Genomic DNA, 23,334 nt, shown 5'->3' with positions numbered 1-23,334 from the left:
AGGGAGGGCAGGGATAGATGGGATATTAGACAGAAATTCTTTATTTTAAAGATGGTGAGGCCCTGGCACAGTGTTCCCAGAGAAGCTGTGGCTCTGCCATCCCTGGAAGTATTCCAGGACAGGTTGGATGGGACTTGGAGCAACCTGGAATAGTGGAAGGTGTCCCTGCCCATGGCAGGGAGCTGGAACAAGATGATTTTTAAGGTCCTTTCCAACCCAAACCACCTTGTGATTCTCTGAAAAAAATGAGCTACAGAAGCACAAAAATCCAGATTTCCACAGCAAGTTATAAAATAGATGCTTGAGAGAAAAACTAGACAAGATCCCTTTGGATGAAAAGCTTTTCTTTAGCATGCAACACTTTTCTATATTTCAAGAACGTTGATTTTTTTCCCCAGGAGAAACACCTGTTTTAAGACTTTAAGTGTGCCCTCTGCCAAATTCATAACCATTGCAATATTTAAAAATCAGCATAATGGTAAATGCATACCAGCTAGTAATATAAATAATAATTTAGACATTTTTATAAGTAACACAAAACAAGCAAGAGATTTTTCCAGTTACACTACAGAGCTCAGAACTCCTCTCCAGTTTATCACCAATAATCACGATGAATAAAAATTAAAAACCTTGAGAGGGAAGCCCCATCCACTGGAAACTGTTTGTAGCATGAGAACAGTAGGTTCTTACACATATTTACAGGCCAGGATAACCTTCCCCCTCCTCTCCCTGCAGGAATATACCTGTTCCATTCTTTTCATTTTTGGCTGCAGCGCTGGTTCGCTTTGGAGTTCGCTTTTGCTTTTTTGCCAGTGTTCCACTATTGCTGTCACTGGGTCGTTTTTGACCTATGAGAGGAGGGGAAAAAATCAAAAATAAAATATAAGACACCTTGAATACTTCTGCTACTAAAAAGACCTTTTTATAAGCAACAAAGAAATCTAAAACCAGACAGGCTGAGAGAGTTGAGGCTGTTCACAGCCTGGAGAAGAGGAAACTCTGGGGAGAACTTAGAGCCCCTTCCAGGGTCTAAAGGGGCTCCAAGAGAGTTGGACAGGGACTTGGCACAAGGGCATGGAGTGACAGGACAAGGGGGAATGGTTTCAAACTGCCAGAGGGCAGGGTTAGATGGGATATTGGGAAGGAATTGTTCCCTGTGAGGGTGCTGAGGCCCTGGCACAGGGTGCCCAGAGAAGCTGCGGCTGCTCCATCCCAAGAAGTGCTCCAGGACAGGCTGGATTGAGCTTGGAGCAACCTGGGATAGTGGAAGGTGTCCCTGCCCATGGAAGGAGACTGGAACAAGATGGGCTTTGAGGTCCCTTCTAACCCAAACCATTCTGTGAATCTATAACCAGCAGATGAAACAGAGCAGCAATTTTTAGCCAAGTGACACCAGTCTCAAGCCACCTTCAGCAACGCTCAGAGCAGGGAGTGACTCCCCCAGGAACCGCTCACCTTTCTCTCCCGTCTCCCTCTCCTGCCCGGCGATGCTGCAATTGCTCGACGTGGTGCTGGCTTCGAATCCATTGGCAGACTCGCTCTCACAGAGCCCTTCTTGAGACTCTTCTGCCACACTGTCCACCTCGATGGTCATGTCACTCTCACTCTTGATGCTGCGGGACTCGTCCTGGCTGAGGGCCAGAGGAGAGGCCACCGGGAAGCTCGAGGGGACTCCGGGGGCTAAGGCAGAGGGGGCAGAGTTGGAAGCATTGGGGTCTGGCTTTTCTGCTATTGTGTCTTCAGTGCTGCTCTTCTCCTTCTCATCCAAGTCATCCAGGTCTACTTCATGGCACAGCAAGGTTTCAGGACCAATCTGAGGCATTGTGTCATCCTCATCTTTCAAGGGAACGCTCTCGTTGGCTTCGACCGGACGTTGGAAGTTGTCGTTCCTCGGCTCCGGGCCGTGCGGAACCGATTCCGCCACCAGGGACGGCATCTCCTCGTTTTCAGTTCTGAGGGACTCCTCAGCATTCAGCCCTCTACATTCCTCTGCTCCAGTACATTCATTGGTCCTCTCTTCAGAGACAATATTTGGCACTTCCATCTCGCTCTCTCGCCGATTTCTCTTCTCAGGTGATGCCTGTTCCAAAGTTTTCCTTTTCAAAAGCTTCTTATCTTTTGTGGAGGGCTCCGTTTCACTTTCAGTAGTGCTGGAAATGTCTTTACAGTCCAAGGAAGACACATCTAATCTTTCAGGTTCTGTAAGAGACTCATTCGCCACCTCTTCCTGGCTTCCTGGTGCAATCTTCGCATTCTCCAATGAGGGATCTTTTGTCTTGCTCCTTCTCCCTTTACCCTTAGGTGATTTTTCAACCTCTCTTTTGATTTCTTCCATTTGATCTGTTTTATTTCCAAAAATTTGAACAATTTGTTCACTTTCCTCAACTTCCAGTTTCAGTGTTTCTAGTGGCTGTACTTGAGTCCTGTCGTTTTCCTTCAGCACATGAGAAATCTTTGGGTTTTCCTCATCCAGCTTCTCATCACGGAGTTTTTCACTTTTTTCCAGTTCTGAAGTTTCTGGAGAAAATTCTTCATTCAAATTCTTTTCAGATGACTCATCTGCTTCACTGTCAGATGTGCCAGAGTCTAAAATAATTTTAAAAAGAAGCAAACAGCACCCTAAATAATTGCAGCATGACTTTTTATTTGACCCTCACAAAAACCCTGCTTTCAGTAATCTATGGTGTTAACATTAGTTTACAGTAATAATTTTAAACTTTAAAAATCTTGCATTACTCAACGCATTTGCTACAGTTCTTTACCTAAAATTTCTATGAAACTGCAGTAGTGGTGCTGTCAAGAGTTCAGGAAGCATCTGGATGATGCTCTTAACTCAGGTGATTTAGTTGAAGTCTATGATTTCCTACTATTTCCTAAATAATCCAATACAAATGAATTACATTTTTTGCAGAAAAAAAAAATCCAATGGATACTGCCTCTCCCATGTGACACTACAAAACCAAAAAACAACACTTCTCCCCTCCATGCAGAGAAAAAAAACCAACCCAAAAATTAAAACCTTCTAAACCCCAATATGGACATTCCGTTGTGAAACTTTTGTACAAATGATGCATCACACAGAGAGCAAGCATTAGTACATTACCAGAAGATTACTCAGGGACCTGTACTAAAAGGAGACAGTGATTTCACTTCAATTCTTGTTCAGAGGCTTAGAAACACCAAAGATGTGCTGCCATTTGTGTATAATTAACAGCTCTGCTGGATGATGGAGTATTGAGGTTGAGGACTTAATTAGCACAATAAAGACTATCATTATAGCACTGATTTGGCCTGTTCAGGACTGAAAGGCTCTGGCTGAAGAATATGGGATGACTTGTACTTGTACAGTCACTGCCCTTCTGTGAGCAAGCTGTGCTCCTCAGCAGTGTCAGCTCAACTGCTTACTCAACAAAATTTACAAGGAGAAAGGAAAAAAAAAACCAAAAACAAAGTTTTTTTTTTTTAAAAAAAAAACCAACCAAAAAAACCAAACTTCTTTTCCAAAAGGTACTGAAAAAGCCTCCAAAGCATACACATGGCTGAGATCACTCACCGTTTGATCCTCTATCAGAATCAAACATTCCTGAGCTACGTCTGGTCTGCCTGCGAGGTGTTGCTAAAATTAAAATCGAAAGAATTAATTTGTATCGAGAGGAAGCAGCGCCGAGCCCCGGCCCGAGGGGCGGAGCGGGAGCTCCGGGCTCACATGCAGCTCCATGCCGCCCCAGCAGCCTGGGCTCCCGCTGCTCCTGCACCTCTGGAGCCGCATTTACCTTCGCTGTTGGGCGTTTTGGGGAGGCTGCAGGACGTGTTGGATGGGAGAGTGGATTTCAGAGGGGGCCTCCCACGCTTGGATTTTTGTTTCTCCTCGTCCTTCTTCTCATCCTTTTCACCATCTTCTTTATTCTGCAGGGGAAACAGTGGATTTTTATTAATGTTTCACTGCTGATTATCAAACCTTTTGCTCTATTAAAAAACTAGACTGTGGCCTAAATATTTTTTTTTTTAAACAGGGACAGTGCTAGTCAGTAAATACAGTAGTACAACAAACTTATTGAAATTATTACTTTTGTTTTTTTCTTCTGTTTTCTCTTTGGTCCTCCTTTTTCCACTGGCCAGATAATCCGATCAGCTTTCACCCATTCGTCATACCTGAAAGGGAATGAAACCATGCTGTTATCACTGCACATAAAAATGTTGTTTGAATATGAGGAGTAAAAGACTTGAATTAACACAAAATATTTATTAATGAGGTAGGAAAAGGCTAAAACCAGGTTGGATGGGGCTCAGAGCACCCTGGGATAGTGGAAGGGTCCCTGCCTATGGCAGGAGGGTGGAATGTGATGGGCTTTCCTTTCCAACCCAAACCTTTCCATGACAGCAGAGCATGTATTTACAACTCGTGCAGTATTCTGGCCTTAGAAAGCTGAATGATATTTCCAGCCCATAAAAAAACCTTATGGGATGAGGGAATTAGGGTGCAAACTTCCCTGTCTTTCACTGGAACACTCAGGGGACAGAGTTAGCTCTAAAGTGTCAGTTATTCCACATCACACACATAAGACAGTTTTTACCACACCATACCTCAGCAAGAAAATGTACTTTTTTTTTTTTTAATTATGGCAACAAACTGATGAGATTCTGAAAAGCACAAACACACTGATGCTCCACAAAACCTCCTGAAGGTATTAATTAATAAGGTAAAGTGAACCTGTAAATATTTGGGGAATATTGCCAGACTCAAACTTCATGTTGCCACATAAAGAAACTTGCTTATGGATTTGAAATACCACAAGTTACATACCAGAAGTATATAAAGTACTATAAAGACTTGCTGCCAGAAGCATTTTTACAATCCCAGTTAACGTTCAATACAAGAATATATTTTATTGCCAAAATTCCAATGCTTAATACATTAATTGTAAATATCTTCACCATTATCAATGGGTCCCTTAAAGGAAAGTTTGCTAGTGCTAACTCTGATAGACACAATAAATATCAGGGACATTCCTGGAAGGGGTGAGGATTACTAAGGCAGATGGACACTTGGAAAAACACAAGTATATTCTGACATTTCAATGCAACACCATGAACAGAATCACCAACACTGAAAAGTGAAGAAGTCAGAGCTTGTTATGTTGATAATTCAATATGGAGCCATGTCACTGACCAGATCTCACTTTATTTCCTTAAAAACAAAAATTTCTTTTGTAAATAAGCCTTTGAACGAAGAAATGAAAGGCAGTTTGTTATCCTCACCTTACATTCCAACCGTAGTAATGAACTAAATATAAAACCTCTCCATCATCAATTTCTGTGCTTTTAATACTGGCTTCATAAATTTTTTGAGTCTTTCCACGTCCATATTTTACTTTCACTTTGGTTCCAGTCAGGCAGGGTTCTGTGTCCTCCTCATCTTCTTCACCTTCTGATTCTCCTTTGTTCTCAATTTCTTCCCTGCAGTAAAATGTATTTAAAATGCACGAATTAGTGACAAACATATTTTAAAATTTAGAGAGTAGTCAAGGTAGAAAAAGGCTGCAAAAATAAATTAATTTTCTGTACCCTGTCCTGTCTCTGAAGCTTGCTCAGAAACAGGTTTTTTAAATCAAGAACAGAACTTAGGGAGAATAGGGCTAAGTGCCAAAAATATCCAGAAAGTTTTATTAAAATTTAAACACAATTTATAAAGCATACAACTACCTCAAAGTTTAAAGATTATTTTTTAAATTGGCATTTTGATAATACAAAGAGGAATAAAAGTTAACTCAGTGTGTGTCTCCTAAACAGCATAGGAAGAATTAACTTCAGTTTCTAAAATATTGATTTTGACATATTATTTATTTTAAAAAAGGTACTTTTACAATGGGCTTAACATGCTACAGTTTATTAACTGCACAGGAGTTTGAATTGCCATCACAGTGATCCTCTCATGACATAAACAACATTCCACTGGAAAAAAACTTGATCACAAAAGTGTTCAGCCAAGCTTAAAAGTGTCTGCACAGCTCTTTATTAGAGACATCCACCTCTCATTACACCTTTAGCAACTGTTTAAATATTATACTCAAACATATTTTCAAGAACTACAATCTAACCTATTTTTAGCTATAATTTCACGCCTATTTAAGGGACAATTTAGCATAATTTAGAAGTTACTCTACAAAAAAGTCAGCAAGAAATAAAATACTAAAAAGGACTATGGGTTTGCTTTTAATGAAATAGATTTGTTGGTCTTCAGTGAAAGATCACAATTATCTTGTGGCAAGTAACTCAGAGGACAAGTAACACCCTCGCAGCTTAAAGAAAACTCTTTGATGCCTTGATAATCTGACACACAAAAACAAGGAGCTTACAGCTTCACCAGCCATCAGGAAACCCTTAAAAGCACAGGAGAAGAAGGATTTGCCATTTCTGTTTCAACTGCCCAGGGAAGTGTCCCCAAGCTGTTCCCACCCTCACAGCACCTGGCAGACACACAGCCTGGTCAGCTTGGTGTCTGGAGGTATTGGTGTGCTGAAACACCAACACAGCCTTGGCAAGTAAAATGACAGTGAAAAATACAGCCTGGAATCGAGCACAAGAAGATGCTTCCAGAAAGTACAGCAGGCTCTACAAGCTTGAAATAAAATGTTCCCTTCCCTGCCTGTCTGAGAGAATAAGGCTTCTGATTTTCACACTTCAGTCAGATCAAGTCTGTGTTCTCCTGCCTGGAGAACAGCTCAATCAAGGCACAGAGAAACTCAAAGAAGGTGATACAGGTTAGTGTTTACCTCTCCCTCTGCCTCTCTTCCTCCTCATCTGACTCTTTATCAGAATCCTCCTGTTTTTTAATTTTCTTCTCTTTTTGCTTTGGTGTGCTTTTCTTCCCTAGCGGAGTTTCATTTTCTTTCTTTTCTGCATTCTCAGGTGTTTCTTCTACATCTTTGTTTTCTTTGTTACTGTCTTTTAATTTGTCTTGGGTTTTATCCTCTTCACCCTCTTTTTTAGCAAGGACTGCATCACGAGCAAGTCTTCTTCGTCCCTGGAACAGAAATAAAATCAGTTTAATGACTCCTGTCCCCTGCTTTCTTCATAACCTCTCCAAATCCCAGCAAAAAAGTGAGACATGCAACTCCTGTAGAAAAGAAAGGCTGGAGATGACAAAAAAGTGCAAAATAGTAACATTAAAGTTTTTATATTTGCTTCATTTGGAATAATGAGGATGAGTTTCTGATTAACTGATGGAGGATTTCAGGGCATTTGTTTGGACCTGTAATGTTTGTTACTCTGATAGGAAGGGCCAAAATGTCTTGTTTGCCTACAGCAATAGCATTACTTGAAGTGCTTGTATAGGAATATTGAGGGGAGGCATCTTCCCCTCAGCACCTTCAATCCTGACAGTCACCTGTGCACATCAAGGGCAGAAATTTGTCAGCTTTCAAAAAACTCTAAATATCCCATTTTTAAAAAGTACCTTGAGTACTCAAGGCAGTTGCTGCCTGGGACTATCTGCAACTGATTCTTAAGACATCTAGCACAGGACTATCATTTGATGTATTATAAGTCTCTTGATAGGATTATTGCTTTTTAGTCAGAACAAAGAGCCAGTTATTAAAAAGACAAAAAATTCTTACATTTCTTTATCCTTCTTTTGAGTGTTCTCAAAAAGAAAAATGAATTCCAAAAATAAATGAACAAACTAAGAACAAAGCTAATGTCATGTCAGGAAGTTCAATGAGGCTGATGTAGCTTGGAACAACCACTTTCATTTAAACAGAAATATAACACATAACAGAAGTCTCAACCTGTGTTTACACCATGTCCTTTCATCTATTAATCTTTAAGGCCATATATTTGCTTGAAAAGCTGGTTTGCAAGAAGGACTTCAACAGAATGACATTTTATTCAAACAGAATCTTTAGAACTTGAACAATTTAAAAGCAGCAATTCTTGTCCTTCAGTGGTCATACTCTATTGAAGAACAAAAAATGTTCTTTTAATGTAATTAAATGAGTGCTACAGTCATATTCCAACACCTTTAAAGTACTGTCTGTACTCCTCATGGTGTTCAGTATCCTCCAGCTGTTGGGCCACTGATCTGATCTAGGTAGCTACTAATACAACCCTCACCTCTACAGCATTTAAAGACAAATGAAGGCTAAACTTAATTGTTCCTCCCTCTACTTTTGTCTATGTACTCTAATATTAGAGTGTTTTTTCTATTAGAAGAGAAACTGTGGTAAAAAACAACTCGGAGAAATGGATCTTCCTTTGATTCTTAGATCCATAGCAAGTTTTTGATATTCCTGTTTCTTGCCAGAAGGCTCCAAGGTTCCATGTGCCTGTGGAAAAACCCTCACCCACAACCAAGACTGTCCTGCTGTATTTCACTGTTCTGATGAGAACAGCTCCAAGCCATCCAACTGAGCCTGAGCAAATCCCATGCATGGTGTGAAATATGAAGGCATAATCAAACCAGACTCTGTGTCCAGGTAGAACACAATTAACAGTTAACACTCACAGAACTCCACACTTGTACAAGTGCAACAATTCCAATGTGCAGCTGCTCCACAGGGAAAACTCATTATGGAAACTGTTCACTATACAAAGGGGCTTTGTTAAGGACTAAACACAAATCACTTCAAACAACTCACCCTTGGGGATCTTAGTTCAATTTCTTCTTTCTCACTTTCACTGCTGGAAAAATTTTCTTCTGCTTCTTTTTTAACTTCTGTTGGGGGCATTTTTTGTTCCTCTTTCACACTTTCCTCCATTGGTTCCACGAGTTTCTGTGTCTCTTCTACCACTTTTGGTTCATTGTGATGGATGGTCCTAAACTGAATGTTTGCAGAACGGCAGTACTCTTCAAAACCATAAAGATACCTACAGACACAAGGAAGGTCCCATTTATATTCCATGGTTTATTTTCCATTTATTGAAGTACATAAAACCTATTTTCCTGCTCAGTAACTTCAGGAAAATAATAATAAAGAAAAAAAAAAACAAAACAAAACAAAAAACCAACAACCAACCAAATGCAAATAAACATATAAAAGCTAGAGAAGATTTTGAAGTGAAACAAGTTCAAGTCGAATGCTGAAAAAGAATACACAGAGGTGCTTCCCACATATTTAACTTCATCCCCATCCAGTTAAGAATTCATGACAGTAATGCCATGCATGAGCTTGTTCTCTGGAAACTGCCTGTGCACACTTTAATCCAGTTATAGGTGAGAGAGGTATGAATTAGCTTATTCCTCAAAGAATTAATATGCAAGTTACAACACACTATCACTGTCACAACACATTTTCGTGTGTCCAAACAACATCATCATTATTTCCACTGTAACAGCAACCCAGTACACATTTACCTATTAACCTTTCCAGGATAAACACTCTTCTCTGTAAAATACAGACCTTAAACATGTGCCCAGTTCAAATCCCACTGAAGAGAGTCTCAATATTCTCATCTTCATTGACATTAACATGAGTTGAGTCATTAGTCATCCCTATTTCCAAATTTCCTTAGGTTTGAGTCAAGAGAACCTCATTCTTCCCTTTTACTCAAAAAGCCCAATTGTTTCTTGTCAAACTTCCAGGAGGATAAACAATAAAAACAGTTTTTATTTAGAAAATTAGCTTGGAAAATGTCATTCCTGAAAGATTTCCAATTCAAAAGTTACAACACAGCTGAAAACGAGGGTCAGAAAAAAAGATTTATGCATTTGGTCAATGTAAATAATGATTTTACTATTAACTCACATTCACCATAGCAATGCACACAGTTAAGCCCTACTGCCATTACTCTACAAATTCTGCAAAGATTATATGTAAATATACAATCTGAAACATGTCTTGTTTCAGTCAACACCTTTCATGAAGTTAAAGCAACTGGTAAAAAATTCTCCTCAATGCATATGATATCTAAAGAGGAAGGAGTCTGTTACTGTTCATTGCCTTAACTGGCAAGACTGAATCTCCCAAAGTTTATTTTATAAATTTCATTGGTGTACTCTGGAAGGCCATCAGCACAGGAGCAAAGTGAAAGTTTCTTGGTAAAAAAATGAGCAGAATTCTGATGTATTGGAGCAACAGGAACTTCCAGCCCTGACTGCTCCCCCCTTTCCTCCACATCAGCACTGGAAAATGCTCAGAACTGTTCATTAACTGAAGAATATCAAGTGCTGTCTATAACTACCAAAAACCTCTTGAATATTGCACAAGCTACAACTAGGAAAAAGACAGAAAAAGTGTTTTCACCATTATCCAGTAGAAGAACTTACTTTCTATAAGCAGTTTTTACGTTGTAGGAAGCAGCTGAGTTCAAAATAGGAATGCCAAGGTCCATATAAATTTGCTTCCATACAGCACCACTTTCAATCTTTGAGGGAAAAAAAAAAATAAAAAATGAAGTTTACAGGTTTTGTTAAAAAAGAACATTAAGGAATAATATCTAACAGAGCTACAAGCCAAAGTCTTTTATAACCATTGAACATTTTGGGTTGGAAGGGACCTTAAAATCATCCAGTTCCAACCCCCTGCCATGGGCAGGGACACCTCCCACTATCCCAGGTTGTTCCAAGCCCTGTCCAACCCAGCCTGGAACACTGCCAGGGTTGGGGTATCCACAGCTTCCCTGGACAGCCATTTATAGATATGAATGAACAGCCAGATTTAGTTGAGGGAACATCCAGCACTTACATTGTCACACCCACCCTGCTGATAAACCAGCCTAAAAAGTTTGAAGAGGTTAAGGTCCTTGTAGCCCAGAACTGGTGGTTTATTGATAGGAGTACCTGGATAAAACAAAACAGAAACAAGTTATCCCAAAGAACAGCACGGTGCCTCTTCCATTCCTTTAGCATACATTTGATTACAAGTATTCTTCTGCATTTTAAAATTTGTATTTAATGGCTTAAGGTATGTTCCCAAATCAGTAAATTCCAATGACCAGTTAAGGCTTCACCCTGTTTTGAATGCATCATTATTTCTGGGTGGTTTATCAGCCTCCCAGGTTTATTAACAACCCCCATTGACCTGGCTGCATCCCACTGCTCCTCTCGTGAGCAGGGAGGACAGACAGAACTACAGAAAGTTCCAGAGAACACCTGAGGAATGCTGGAACAGAGCAGTGTGTGAAGAGATTAACTAAAAACACTGTGGGCTGAAAGGAACGAGGAAGAAGCAGAGATGCTGGATTAGGAAGAGACTCAGGAAAATTGTCAGAATGTGGAAAAGCACAAGGCCCTGACAGGACATGAATATTTGGGACAGTTCCAGGGAAAAGAAACAACTCAGATCAGCTGAGTGGCAGTGACATAAAGAACAGTAATTGTGACATAAAGAACAGTAATTATCTGCAGAAGGAGAAACCAAAAGTGACTTAGGGCAAGTGGCTGCATACGTAGACAATACTCCTCCCAGCAAGGAAGAATACCAAACCTCCTCCCTGCTGCTTTGTATCTTCCCTCATCTTCATGCAATTATATTTGGAATCATTAAAATAATTTTATAGGACTTTGGGAATACTGTCATGATTCCATGAATCAAAACATTTATACTGAGAGAACAGAATGTAGAACAAATCTGCTGGGAATAGAAGTCTTGCTATAAGGATGGAGAAGGAAAATAAAAAGCAAACAGGCGAGGGGAAGTCCCAGTCCTGAAGAAGTCCTGCACATTGCTCAATCCACATACTGGCTTAAAGAATATTTCATGGACTGAGTCTTCAAATTCAGCATACAAATGCTTTCTTCTTCTGCCTTCACATCCCTACCTGTTTTGTAGCCTGTGAGCGTTAAGAAAGAATGAGAAAGCAAGAAAACAGAGAAGTGCTAAGAATCAGGCTACATTAAAGGAAAACTCTGGATTAGCCCAGCAGCAGAATGATTTCTTTTTTCCCCCCTGACATAGCCTTTTATTCCTCTGAGGCAGCTTACTCTTCAGAAACACTGGTTATATACACAGGAGGCCTTCAAAATTATATTGGATGAGCTCCAGAACACTTTGCTATAATACATGCTCAATTTCTAAAGCTATGATAAGAACTGGCAGTATTGAACAGCTTTTGAATTGTTCTTTTATGATTCTGTGGTATAGAACACACCTTCTTAGAAGGCATACAGACCCTCTTTTACAAAGGCAGCTTGATTTCCCCATTGATTTTAACAATCTCCCCCCCCTCAAAAAAAAGAAAGGGGCAAATATTCAGACTCTGCAAGTACTTCATGTTTTACCCTTAGCTCTGGTCATTTCAAATTCAAATACATCAACATTTGCTGCACTCTGTACTGCTATGGAAATACCATTCAGGTAGCTGCTATCAAGAGAAAAGAAATATAAGAAAAAGGGAAAAGGGCAGTAATTACACCTATGATCTACCTCCACACCAAACAAAGCTACTGCAGGATAAAAATGGTGTTTGAAATACAGGATTGAAATGGTGGCTTCATGAGTAAAATTTATCAAACCAATATACTCTAAAAGACAAAACTCTGCAGGCTTGGATATATATTTTTAAAATGGAGCATAAAAGCTTCCATTTTTGTGTCAGTCTCATCACAACTGCAAAGGCCTTATGCAACAGCAGCTCTCCCAAGGCAGCAGGTACATCCTGCTCCCTATGCACAACACATGCACTTCTGATACAGCTCTGAAGCCAAGATTTCAACTATTCTAATTTATTAAGTCTCACTTAATTCTGTAAAGACAGATGTTTAAAATACATTATTTTATTGCTCTAGCTACAGGATAAAATAAAATCTTTTAAATTGTCTCTTCAGTTATCACTGCTGCATTTGTGCACGAGACTAGAGGAGGGCACATCTTCATTCTCTGCTGGCTGGATTTCACCATCCATGGACAGACTCCACAGCTTCCAGCCTGGGATTAACAGCAGAACTCTCAGCCATGGCTGTCACAACCAGAAATCAACCAAGGGCTAATTGAACAGGCGTTGTGAACGTAAAAAAGGCTTTGTGAAAGCAAAACTAAACCAAAACACCTCAGGGAGGATGAGTTCCCTTTGAGTGCTGTGCCATTAAAGAAGTGGACTGGAGATTAAAAAAAGCAAGAAAATTCAGTGGTACCTCTGTCTTCCATAAACTTGTAAAGCTGTTGGAGGAAGTTGTCCCTCTCTTCAGGATCAAGCTCTTCCTCAGGCTGTGAAAATAAATGCAGTCATAAATGAAAACAGCAAATATGCTTATTTGTACAAAAGCCTAAGAGCAAGAACTAAACCCAAACCACTTCCCATTTGGCCCTGAACCCATGTAATGGTGAAATATGTAGAAAACAAAATTTACTCAGGAGGACTGAAGTGGTACCTCAGGAGGAAAAAAAGAAAATGCAAGTCAGGGAAAGCATCAGTCCATGACAGAATGAATGAGTGCCCCTCAAAATGAAAACACTAATACACGTAGCATACCTGCCTAACACAGAAGAGGTCTGGTATTTACAAGACTGAAAGAATTCATAGGAATTCCAGGTTTTTTTTTAGTTAGGTTCTGTTTGTTCAGGGCTTTTTTGTTTAATTCATTTTCCTTATCCCAGCTTTAGCTCAGGTTGCAGAACAATTCTTTCTCCAACAATACCTGTTGGAGATGCTCCAGACAGTATTTGTTTTGTAATTAAGCTCCAATGCTTGATTTCAGCTTATATTTGGAAACACCTTTAAAATCACTTCTATAATTTATTATTATTATTATAAATTCATTTGTTTCACCTTTACAACTTAAAGCCTCAAAGAGATAAACACTATGAGATAAATTTGTGGCAAGTAATCCACAGCATGAAACAAAGATATTCTTTTTATTCCAGTGAAAATTATTTAAAACAAAGTAAATTTATTGGGGGGGGGGGGGGCGGTGGAAGGGGCAGGCAGAGGAAATAATGTCTACATATCTTTATGGTATTTTGAGATTCTAGCAGAGACAAAAAAAAAAAAAAAAAACAAAAAAAAAAACCACCAAAGAAAAACATTTTCCCTGCAATGCTTTCTGCATGCCACTTTCTTCCTGCCAGCCTGGCAGTTTGCACAAGGCAGGCTGCAGCTGTCTTGAAGGAAAGATGTACAGTACGTGTCAAAAAATCTTATCATTACATTATTAAAAATAACAGGAAAGTGACAAGCAGTTCCAGAAGGAAACCAGAACAACAATTTAGATTTCAGTCATCTCTGCATTCTGTAAACTTTAAGCTTCCAGGCAAGGAGATAGGCAGGGAAATGGGGATGTACATGCTAGTGCCTTGCTAACCAGCAAACAATCTGCCCAGCATCAGAATGAAACCCAGCCCTGCCTGCTTCACTGAATCCTGAGCTTCTAAACCCAACAGGGCTCAGCTACAATCAGGCAGAGACAATATCTGTGCCTTACTTCACTAATTTTTCTTCTGGAATAATTGGAGGAAATTAAATGTGTAATCACAACGCTGTACAGCATCAGTTACCATTTGCTCAGCACATCACAGGGATTATATAAGGAGAAACAGTTATCTATAGAATTAGCATGCTCTTCCAGGTTATCAAGTGAAGTATTGCTATAGAAACCACAGTTTTTTTCTCTCCATCCAGACTGCAAAATAACTTCAAGATCGAGAAATTTCTACCATTTACTGTAATGTTTACTGGCTGAAGGCAATACAGCTCAAACTGTGCAAACTAAATACATCTAATAACAGTAAACATCCAGAAATACTTCTGAATAGTTGAATTAAAGCCATTTCTTCTGTGTGGGCACAAAGCCAAACCAGAACTGTGGGTCAGAACAGCAGAAATGCACATTAAAATAGCAATCCTGCTGCCAGAATTTAGCCCTTCCACTGAGACCAAGTACTTTCAGCTGAAGAAATGGAAAAAAGGAAAGATGAAAAGTGTTACAGGGTGGGGGCATAAAACCTAGCTGCAATAATCATCCACCTGTGTGAGACATCCCAAAGTCTGCACCTGCTTCTCTCTGTTGATGGTGTATGAGCCCCTCGACAGAGGGAGTCTGAACTGTGCCTGGTACTGACGTCAGAACAGGCAGCAAATCCTTCTGAGAAGTCACTTGAGTAAGCCCTGAGTGACTGCCACCACAGAACACATCTTGGATCAGCTGTTCTTTTGCTTCTGGCCAAACTGAGAAAGACCATCCCTTCCTGGATATGCTTACTGCAACATGAGGATAAGATGTCATTTTTTTACCAGGGTTATCTGGTCTGTTTGGAACTGGACATTAAAGAATTCCAAAGAATGTCTGCTGTTCTGAGAAAGTTTTAATTTAAATATATCAGCTGTCATAAAATTATAGAATGGGTTGGGGTGGAATGGACCTTAAAGACCATCTAGTCCCAACCCCTCTACCATGGAGGTTCATCTAAGCTGCTGTAAATCTGCACCCAAATCAAGGAAACACCTGAGAAATGTTGATGCCACAACCCGTGATCACCATCAGAGAGCAAATGGAGAGCTGAAATTCCCAGCACTGCTTTCCAGCAGGAACCAGGATGACAGTGCTGCTCTCCAAAACTCACAGCTACTATCCAGACATTGGTGCCCATTTTAGACTGGGCATAAGTAAATTCAAAGTGATAACTGTTTAAAACCAGTTAGTGAAGAGAGTTCTGTCTCTCCATTTCATTTTTTCTTATACAGATGTTGCAAAAAGGGGGAGAGTGTAGCCAAAGATAAGTCCAAGTGAGAGGCAAAACAACATGAACATTTTAAGCTGCAAGAGTTCAAAACTGAGACCTTTCTGCTGTTCATCCAATGCCCACAGCTAAATGCAACATGAGAAAACCTTTTTTTTTTTCAGAATGAAAGGCTGAATTTCATTTAAATGAAAATAAATAAAAATCTCTAAGATGCCCCTTTTCTAATTTAAAGATTGAAATTTTATGGGTTTGAGATTTTTTCCCCTCCTTTCTGACAAGTAGGCCACATCTGTTAGGAAACACTGGAAGCAGTAAAACGATAAAATTGACCATAAACATTATCTTTTTATCTTTGTATAATGGAGATGTTCCCTTCTCAGCTCCATTTCTTATGGTTTTCCAAACAACATTAACAGCATTCATATATTTTCTAGAACTATCTGGTAAGTACCAGCAACATGAAGCACACAGAAATGTGTAGAACACTTGTAACTGGTTTTGAGCCACCTAATTTACCATGAGCTTTGTCTCTGTCCTTAGCATGATTTTCAACGAGAATGTGGCTCTGTTATACTGACTCATCATTTACTCTACAGAAAGATGTTAAAGCTTCTGTGGGTGCCAACCTTTAGAGCTGAGTGGGAGCACAAAGGATGAAACAGTTTCTTCTACAAAAGAAAGAATGAATCTCTACCTACAAGCACGTACACCCTGAACTCAGGCAATCCGAGGTGGAGCTACCAGGGACAGATCTTTCTTTTATGTTATAAATAGACTGACAAGACCATAAATGCTTCTGTGAAAGAAATGCAGGTGAAGAGGAAGAGCAGCATACAGAGGATTTGGAGTTCAGAGGAAGAGATGATCAAGACAAGCTGCCAGAATTACAGTTAATGTAATTTTGTTGCTTCACAGTACTTCAATGAGATTTCATCACTTGCACATTTGCTTTCTAACGCCAAGCTTGAAAACTAATTAAGGAAATGACAAGAATTACACTGATTGCAACAAGTTAACAGCTTTAAACCACGTGGAGATGAGCATGGTCTTAAAATGTTAATTTGTACCAACAAGAAACCAGAAATTCCACAAACCAACAATGACTCACTCCAGAGCTGCGCCACAGTTTGCAACTTCTTTTGGAGTGACATTCTGAGAATGCCTCTTTGCATAAAACTGTGAGCAAGAAAGTCTTTAAAGAACATTTGTGCATGGTATGATGCAGGCTGTGCTTCACAGTAGCCAGAACTCCTACAAATGCACACATGCATGAGAAGGAGGATTAGTTAATCAATGTTTAGCTATTTTTAAAGGCTATTCTGTGCATTACACATCACAGCTGCTTAGGGGATTTTATATATATAAATCACAGAATCTTAGAATGGTTTGGACCGGAAGGGATCTAAAAAACCATCTTGTTCCATCTCCTGCCATGAGCAGGGACAGATTCCACTAGACCAGGCTGATCCAAGCCTCATCCAACCTGGCCTTGGACAGTCCCAGGGATGGGGCAGCCACAGCTTCTCTGGGTACCCTGTGCCAGGGCCTCACCATCCTCACAGGAAAGAATTTTTTCTTAGTATCTAATAAACCACTTTTTTCTGGATATCACCCTTCATTAACTTTGAAATGACTGTTTTCCTGTATTGAACTTTCAGAGTCAGCTATTTCAATGTTATTTTAAAATACAAATAGGTTGCAATGGCAATTTGGGTATGATTTTATGTGATCTCCCACAGTTACTTAGAGCAAAGCCTACACAGGAAACAAGAATTATTTTGAAGCAGAATGTAAATATTTTAAGAGTTGACTACTGATTATTTGTAGGAATTTCAAGCCTCCTAAAACACATAATGGATTTCTGATCCTTCCTTTACGGACTTAATGCTAATAAAATATATGGAAATAACTTTATAATGAGAACTGAAATCTTGCTTATTTGCAGAATAGGAACATTGGAAAATGTCTCTGGCATCTTCCCTTTTCAACATTGTAAAGCAACCGTGACTGATTTTTTTGATGCCATTGTGATGCAAGAACCTTAAAAAGGTTTAATGAATGCACCCCACTAAACATGCTACACATACATCCTCCAGGTGACTGTCAGAAAGAAGCCTTGAAGAAAATCCCTCTTAGCAAACACCTGGAGGTGCCACAACTCTTCCCTCAATGAGCCATGGAGAATAGCTAGCTGGATTTTTTTTCTGAAGAAATTCCTTGCCTTTACTCTGGTCTTCAGTGAATGTATCTGTTGAGAATGTGTACTGAGATATTTGAAGATATTTGAAATAACTGCACATTAAGATCTTCATTCTAATGGAATCAGAATGGCTTGCAGGAAAACAGAGCCAAATCCAAATACTGCTTACACATCCCCTTGTAAAACAGGGAGTATTTCAATACATAAGCTTGAGAAAGAAATGTGATGGATCACAGTGGATTCCTCAGCTTCTCCTACCAGCACATTTACCTGTCTGGAATCCTTTGCTTCACTATTTTATGTTTAGATTAGATTCTTCTTCCTTGAAAGAACAACTCCAAGACAAGCAAATACAGTAGTAGACACAACCTGTTTTGAATAAAAATCAGGTAATGCTCAATATTCCAAAAGCTTTTGTTTCTAGGTGGAGATACTGGAGTTAAGATTTTCTCTTTCCTTTTAGCTGCAGTGCATAGACTGCCAAATGTACCCTCCAAACACAGCTGACTATCTTCCTCTGATATGTTGAAAAATGGGTAAGAAACAAAAGCAATATCCAGATTTTTATCTGGATTCAAATTAATTGAATGGTTCTTTTAATTTTCATTCAATAAAGAATTTCTTTTTTCTAATACCTCTGGATTTTTTTCACTTTTTATGAAATGTGTTATTAAACTCTTAATTGCTAATGGAAGATAATCCTGAGTTGCACCACGTATCACCAAAATTCCAGCATTCTGAACGTGCTGAGTAGCTCTGTAATGCAATCCCTGTTAGAGTCCATGACAAGCAATTTCCACATTGTCCTCCTTCCCAGTCAACTCTGGACCACACAAGTCACTCACCACGGGTGAGGAGGAGGAGCACCAAACCAACCCCGTGTTTGTTTCCCCTCCTTAGCTTACAGAAGCCACCTCAAGCCTGGAAACCTGGTGGTACCAATTCTACCACCTCCAAAAATGTCATAAAAGACAACACACTTAGAAAGATAGTTTCTGTCAAAATAAAGTTGCAGATTTTTAAGCCAGCTACTGAAAAAATGGCAGGATCTAATGTCACCAGCTACAGCAGATCTCTCTGCTCCATTATCATCATAAAAGATTCTACTTCAGAAAAATAGGATTCTTTCCATTCCAGAATTAGACTTTTCTGACTGACTTTATCCTGTGATTATATATTAAGTAGGTCTGTGTCCATTTGATTATTTAATAATGGCCTATCATGGCTGGGCAACAGCTGGACAGGCCCTGTCAGCAAAGCTGCTGTGCATACCAAAAGATGGGAATGGGGGGAAATAAAAAGGTATTTTTAATAATCTCACTCCCATCTCTAATAATATAACCAATTATAGTTCTAAAACAAAAAGCCCACTGAGAATATTCTGGGAGAGGATGGACAGAAGCAATTTTTGACCTTGATTAATAAAAGGAAGCACTCTATAAAATGTAAAATTTCAGTAATTCAACATCTGTATTCAAATACAGGCAAAAAAAAAAAACCCAGTCACTCACTTGTCGATTCTCTCTGCAGTATTACTGCCTTTCTAAGGAGAAAAAAAAAATAGAATTCCTTAAATTCCCTAAATGTTCTCTGTTTCAATATCTAGCATGGCCCACAATTAAAAATATGTATTTTAACAGCTGAACCAGGACTTTGACTTAATAGGCCATCATGTCAGTTCTGCTCTGACATTATCTAAAAAGATTCATATCTACCCTCTGCTACACAGCTTCAGCATGAAGATGCTCACCTTACATTCTTACTTGTCACCTGGAAAGGAAATAATGGATTCCACAGCTTCTCCTATCAGCACATCCACCTGTCTGCAATCCTTTGCTTCACTATTTTACATTAACATCCTTCTTTAAAAATAATCTCTGTTTCTTTTACAGGAATGCCTTTTTAAATTTTTTTTTAAACCACCAAGCTTCCCCCTCCCCCTTCTTTGTTTGAAACACACAGCATTTTATGCAATAGGCATGAAAATGATAATAAAAATGGATACTAGAAAACTAGTACAGCAATCCTTGATTTTCAGTGACTGATACTCTGAAATTTTAACCAGTGTTAATACAGACAGAGCAATACAGCCTGCAACAGTTCACACCCTGCAAAATGTGGCCTATTCAGTCTTTTTCACTGCAAACAGAGGGGAAAAACCCAGAGGATTTTACATTTCTGCACACATTTATCTCAGATTTATCTTATCATACCATTATTCTTACAAAGACATCTACTCCATTTTCCAAAACACTGATAGCCGAGCATAAAATTCCCACCTAAAAATACATTTTTATTGTCTTTTTTTTTAATTTATTTTTACCTGGAAAGCTCTCCCCTGGCTGCAAGCTCCACCAGACAGTTCCCAGATCAGAAACCCAAGTCAAACCCCCATCCCCAACCACCACGCTCACATCACAGACTCAAGCACACGATCCTTACCTAGCAGCTGCATTCTTTCAAACGTAAAATGGTTTTACTTCCTTTCTATCTAATCTGCCCACTGCCTGGACATATTTTCAGCCTGACTTCCAAATATTCGCTCGCGCTCGCTCTCTCTCCCCGCGCGGCGGCCGCGGTTAACCGGCATTACTTACATTCTCTTCCGCACGGAAAAAAAAAAAATTAAAAAAAAAAAAAAAAAAACCACACTAATAAAACGAACTAGTAACGCTAAGGAGAACGCGAGGCATTAGATGAAAGGCAGAGGAAGGGCCAGCCCATCTCCGAGCCCCCGGCCAGCCCCGGCTCCCGCGGCCGCTCCCCGCGCCTGCGCCGCGCCCGCTCCCGGTTGCCCTGGGAACGCCGAGGCCGCCGCCAAGCGCCATCGGCCATTCCGTGTGGGAAGGGAAGGGAAGGCCAGGGGAAAGGGAAGCGGCCTTTGACCTTCCTGCCGGCACACAGGCCGCGCCGGCGGTTTGCCGTTCATGTTTTCGGGGTGTATTGTGAGAATGGCGCGGTGGGGAAACAAATAAATCCCGCAGTGCCTGCTCTCCCCGCCCCCCACCTCCGCCCGTGCTTCTAAACCCAACATCCAGGTTGCAAGCAGGGAGCACAAACAGAAGAGAATTCTGTAAGGACAGTTTTGATGACATGAAGAAACTGGCTACCTTCATGGAAAAGGAGCCACTTTAAATACTCGAATGCAGGAAAAAACTTATTATGAGAATCATGGAATCACATTCCATGATACGGGTTGGAAGGGACCTTACAGATCACCCAGGTCTAACTCCCTGCATGGGGACACCTTCCACCAGATCAGGTTCCTCCAGGCCCTGTCCAACCTGGCCTGGAACAATTGCAGGGATGGAGCAGCCACAGCTTCTCTGGGCAACCTGTGCCAGGGCCAGCCAAGAACTTCTTCCTCATGTCTAACCTAAAGCTCTCGTTCAGTTTAAAGCCTTGTCCTATCACTCATGCCCTTGTCCAAAGTCCCTCTTCTCCAGCTCTCCTGGAAGGGGCTCTCAGGCCTCTCCCAGAGCCTCCTGCAGGTGAACACCCCCAGCTCTCCCAGCCTGGCCCCAGCCCCGGAGCCGGAGCAGCCTCCGCAGCGCTCAGGAGCCTGGATCTGCACAAAGTGCTCCGGTGGGGTCTCACGAGAGCAGAGCAAAGGGGAGAATCCCTTTCTTGAGGCAGCCCGGGACACGTTCAGCTTTCCCAGCCACGAGCGCTCGTTGCTGGCTCATATCCAGCCTTTTTATCCATGAGAACCCCCAAGCCCTTCTCCACAGGGCTTTTCTCCATGAATTCCTCTCCCAGTCGGGACAAGCCACGGCACGTTAGACAGAAAGTCCATCCACCACATCATTCTATGATTCCCAACCTAACAGGCACAAAGGTCTGTCCTGTACTGCTCCTAAGTAGTATTTATTGCCCTGTGAATCAGCTCATAGTTTCAGTCAACCTCCTGCTTTTGCTTGAAATTTTTGTATCTTTTTTTTTTAAACCACACTACTGTTTTCTGAAACAACTTTTATATAATCTACATACATGAGTTCTATAGTACTTTATTAATAAGTTATAAAATGGTTAATTATTTTTATAAAGATTTTTAAGGTTTTTTAATTAAGAAATGATAATTAAATTATTTTTCGTTTAATAATTAGTTATTTGAAGTCCACAATGTAGACTTTTTTGTTTAATTATAAAATATTATTTAAATTTATGAAGAATAAGGTGAAGAAAAAGGATTAGTTTTTGTTTTAAAATTTTTATTTTGTTTCATATATATTACTATATTTTAAAACTTTAAGTTTTTTATTTTGTGATATTACAATGTTTTATTTAAATTATATACTCATAATTTTAGTGTTATTAATTAATTTTGGAAGCTTTCTCTATGGCTTCAGGTCAAATGTAGTGCTCTCTTGAAGGTTTGTGTTTTTTAGTCTAGAAAGTTTAAAATTCTTAATATCTAGAGTTCTAACACATACAAAGAAAACTACAAAAGGAAATTACAAAAGAAAAATACAAAGATAGTGTATTTAAGGTGGAATTACTACTATTAGGTTCCACAGAAGTTGTTTAGTTTTGCATTTTCTTTTGACCCAGAACCTTTCACTCTTCTCTGCCTGGAAATGAATTTCTGAGATTGCTAACTGGAGGCAACCTGCCACTGCTCACAAATCCCAACAGAGGCAACTGCAGCAGAGAGGAAATGAGCAGGACTGCAAAGACACTGAAGTGAGCTGAGTCTGAGAATAGGATGTTGGAATAGTAGGCAGGATTTTCAGGCAAGCAAGTCATTAAATTATCCCTGAAAAATGACTGAAATTGTCCAGACTCACCGCTACTTCTTCTGTTTTCTCTTCTCTTTTTTGTTCCTCTTCATCAGTTTCTGCAGCAGCTCCATCCTCCTCATCACTGCTGGAGGACTCCAGGATTTCACTGATGTCCATTTTCCAGTTCCGAGGAACTCCCCTGGTGCTGAGAAACGTTGTTGCCTCCTGTAGCCCTACAGAGGAAAGGGCCCTGGCTTTACCTCATCTGCAGCATTCAGTCACAAAGCATTTTATAGTTCTTTTTCACCTTGTAAATCACAACAACAACTCAAACACCATGAATCCATCACAGATCAAGAACCATGGCTTTCTCTGCTCTTTCCAAAATACCATACTTTATATTTAAAAAAAAAAAAAAAAAAAAGAAGAAAAAGAAAAGAAAAAAGAGCACTGCCCAAAGAGATTTGACATTAATGTTTGGAACAGAGGGAAAACGTGTTAGTGAGCAAAGAAGTAATGGGACAGGCACAAGTTACATTTGTAAAATGGAAATACCTCAAATTCTTTTCCTTTAAAAGGTGCTCCAAGGGTGGAAAACAACAAAGCAAAACAAACCCAGATAACCTCAAAATCTGCCCCTCAGTCACAACAGAAGACTTTAATAAAGGAGCCAGAAAAACACCCAAAAGAAGAACATACTGCAATGAACTGTTCAGTGTTACCAGAGAAGAAAAGGCACCAGTTTTTAACACTGCTGACAGAAAAACCTCCAGACATTGATCTCAATTCTCTTTTTTTT

At 39.9% G+C, this 23,334-nt stretch overlaps 1 protein-coding gene across 4 annotated transcripts in view; it reads right to left on the bottom strand.

Moving 5' to 3' along the window:
- Window positions 1-23,334, bottom strand: part of ARID4A (AT-rich interaction domain 4A) — a 48,998-nt gene that overhangs the window by 5,693 nt on the left and 19,971 nt on the right. For 3 of the 4 annotated variants that reach the window (XM_053979652.1, XM_053979655.1, XM_053979654.1), the window contains 12 exons: window positions 22,602-22,768; window positions 13,070-13,142; window positions 10,683-10,777; window positions 10,265-10,362; window positions 8,637-8,865; window positions 6,774-7,024; window positions 5,260-5,457; window positions 4,068-4,152; window positions 3,774-3,906; window positions 3,554-3,616; window positions 1,456-2,586; window positions 744-848 (listed from right to left, as the gene is read on the bottom strand). In XM_053979652.1, the coding sequence (XP_053835627.1) occupies window positions 744-848; window positions 1,456-2,586; window positions 3,554-3,616; window positions 3,774-3,906; window positions 4,068-4,152; window positions 5,260-5,457; window positions 6,774-7,024; window positions 8,637-8,865; window positions 10,265-10,362; window positions 10,683-10,777; window positions 13,070-13,142; window positions 22,602-22,768 (2,628 nt within the window). The remainder of the gene's footprint in view (window positions 1-743; window positions 849-1,455; window positions 2,587-3,553; window positions 3,617-3,773; window positions 3,907-4,067; window positions 4,153-5,259; window positions 5,458-6,773; window positions 7,025-8,636; window positions 8,866-10,264; window positions 10,363-10,682; window positions 10,778-13,069; window positions 13,143-22,601; window positions 22,769-23,334) is intronic. The other variant, XM_053979656.1, reaches the window with a different exon arrangement.

This window comes from Vidua macroura, chromosome 6 (assembly GCF_024509145.1).
Source record: "Vidua macroura isolate BioBank_ID:100142 chromosome 6, ASM2450914v1, whole genome shotgun sequence".
Lineage (NCBI taxonomy): Eukaryota > Metazoa > Chordata > Aves > Passeriformes > Viduidae > Vidua > Vidua macroura.
This window is presented reverse-complemented; position numbering and strand designations above follow the sequence as displayed.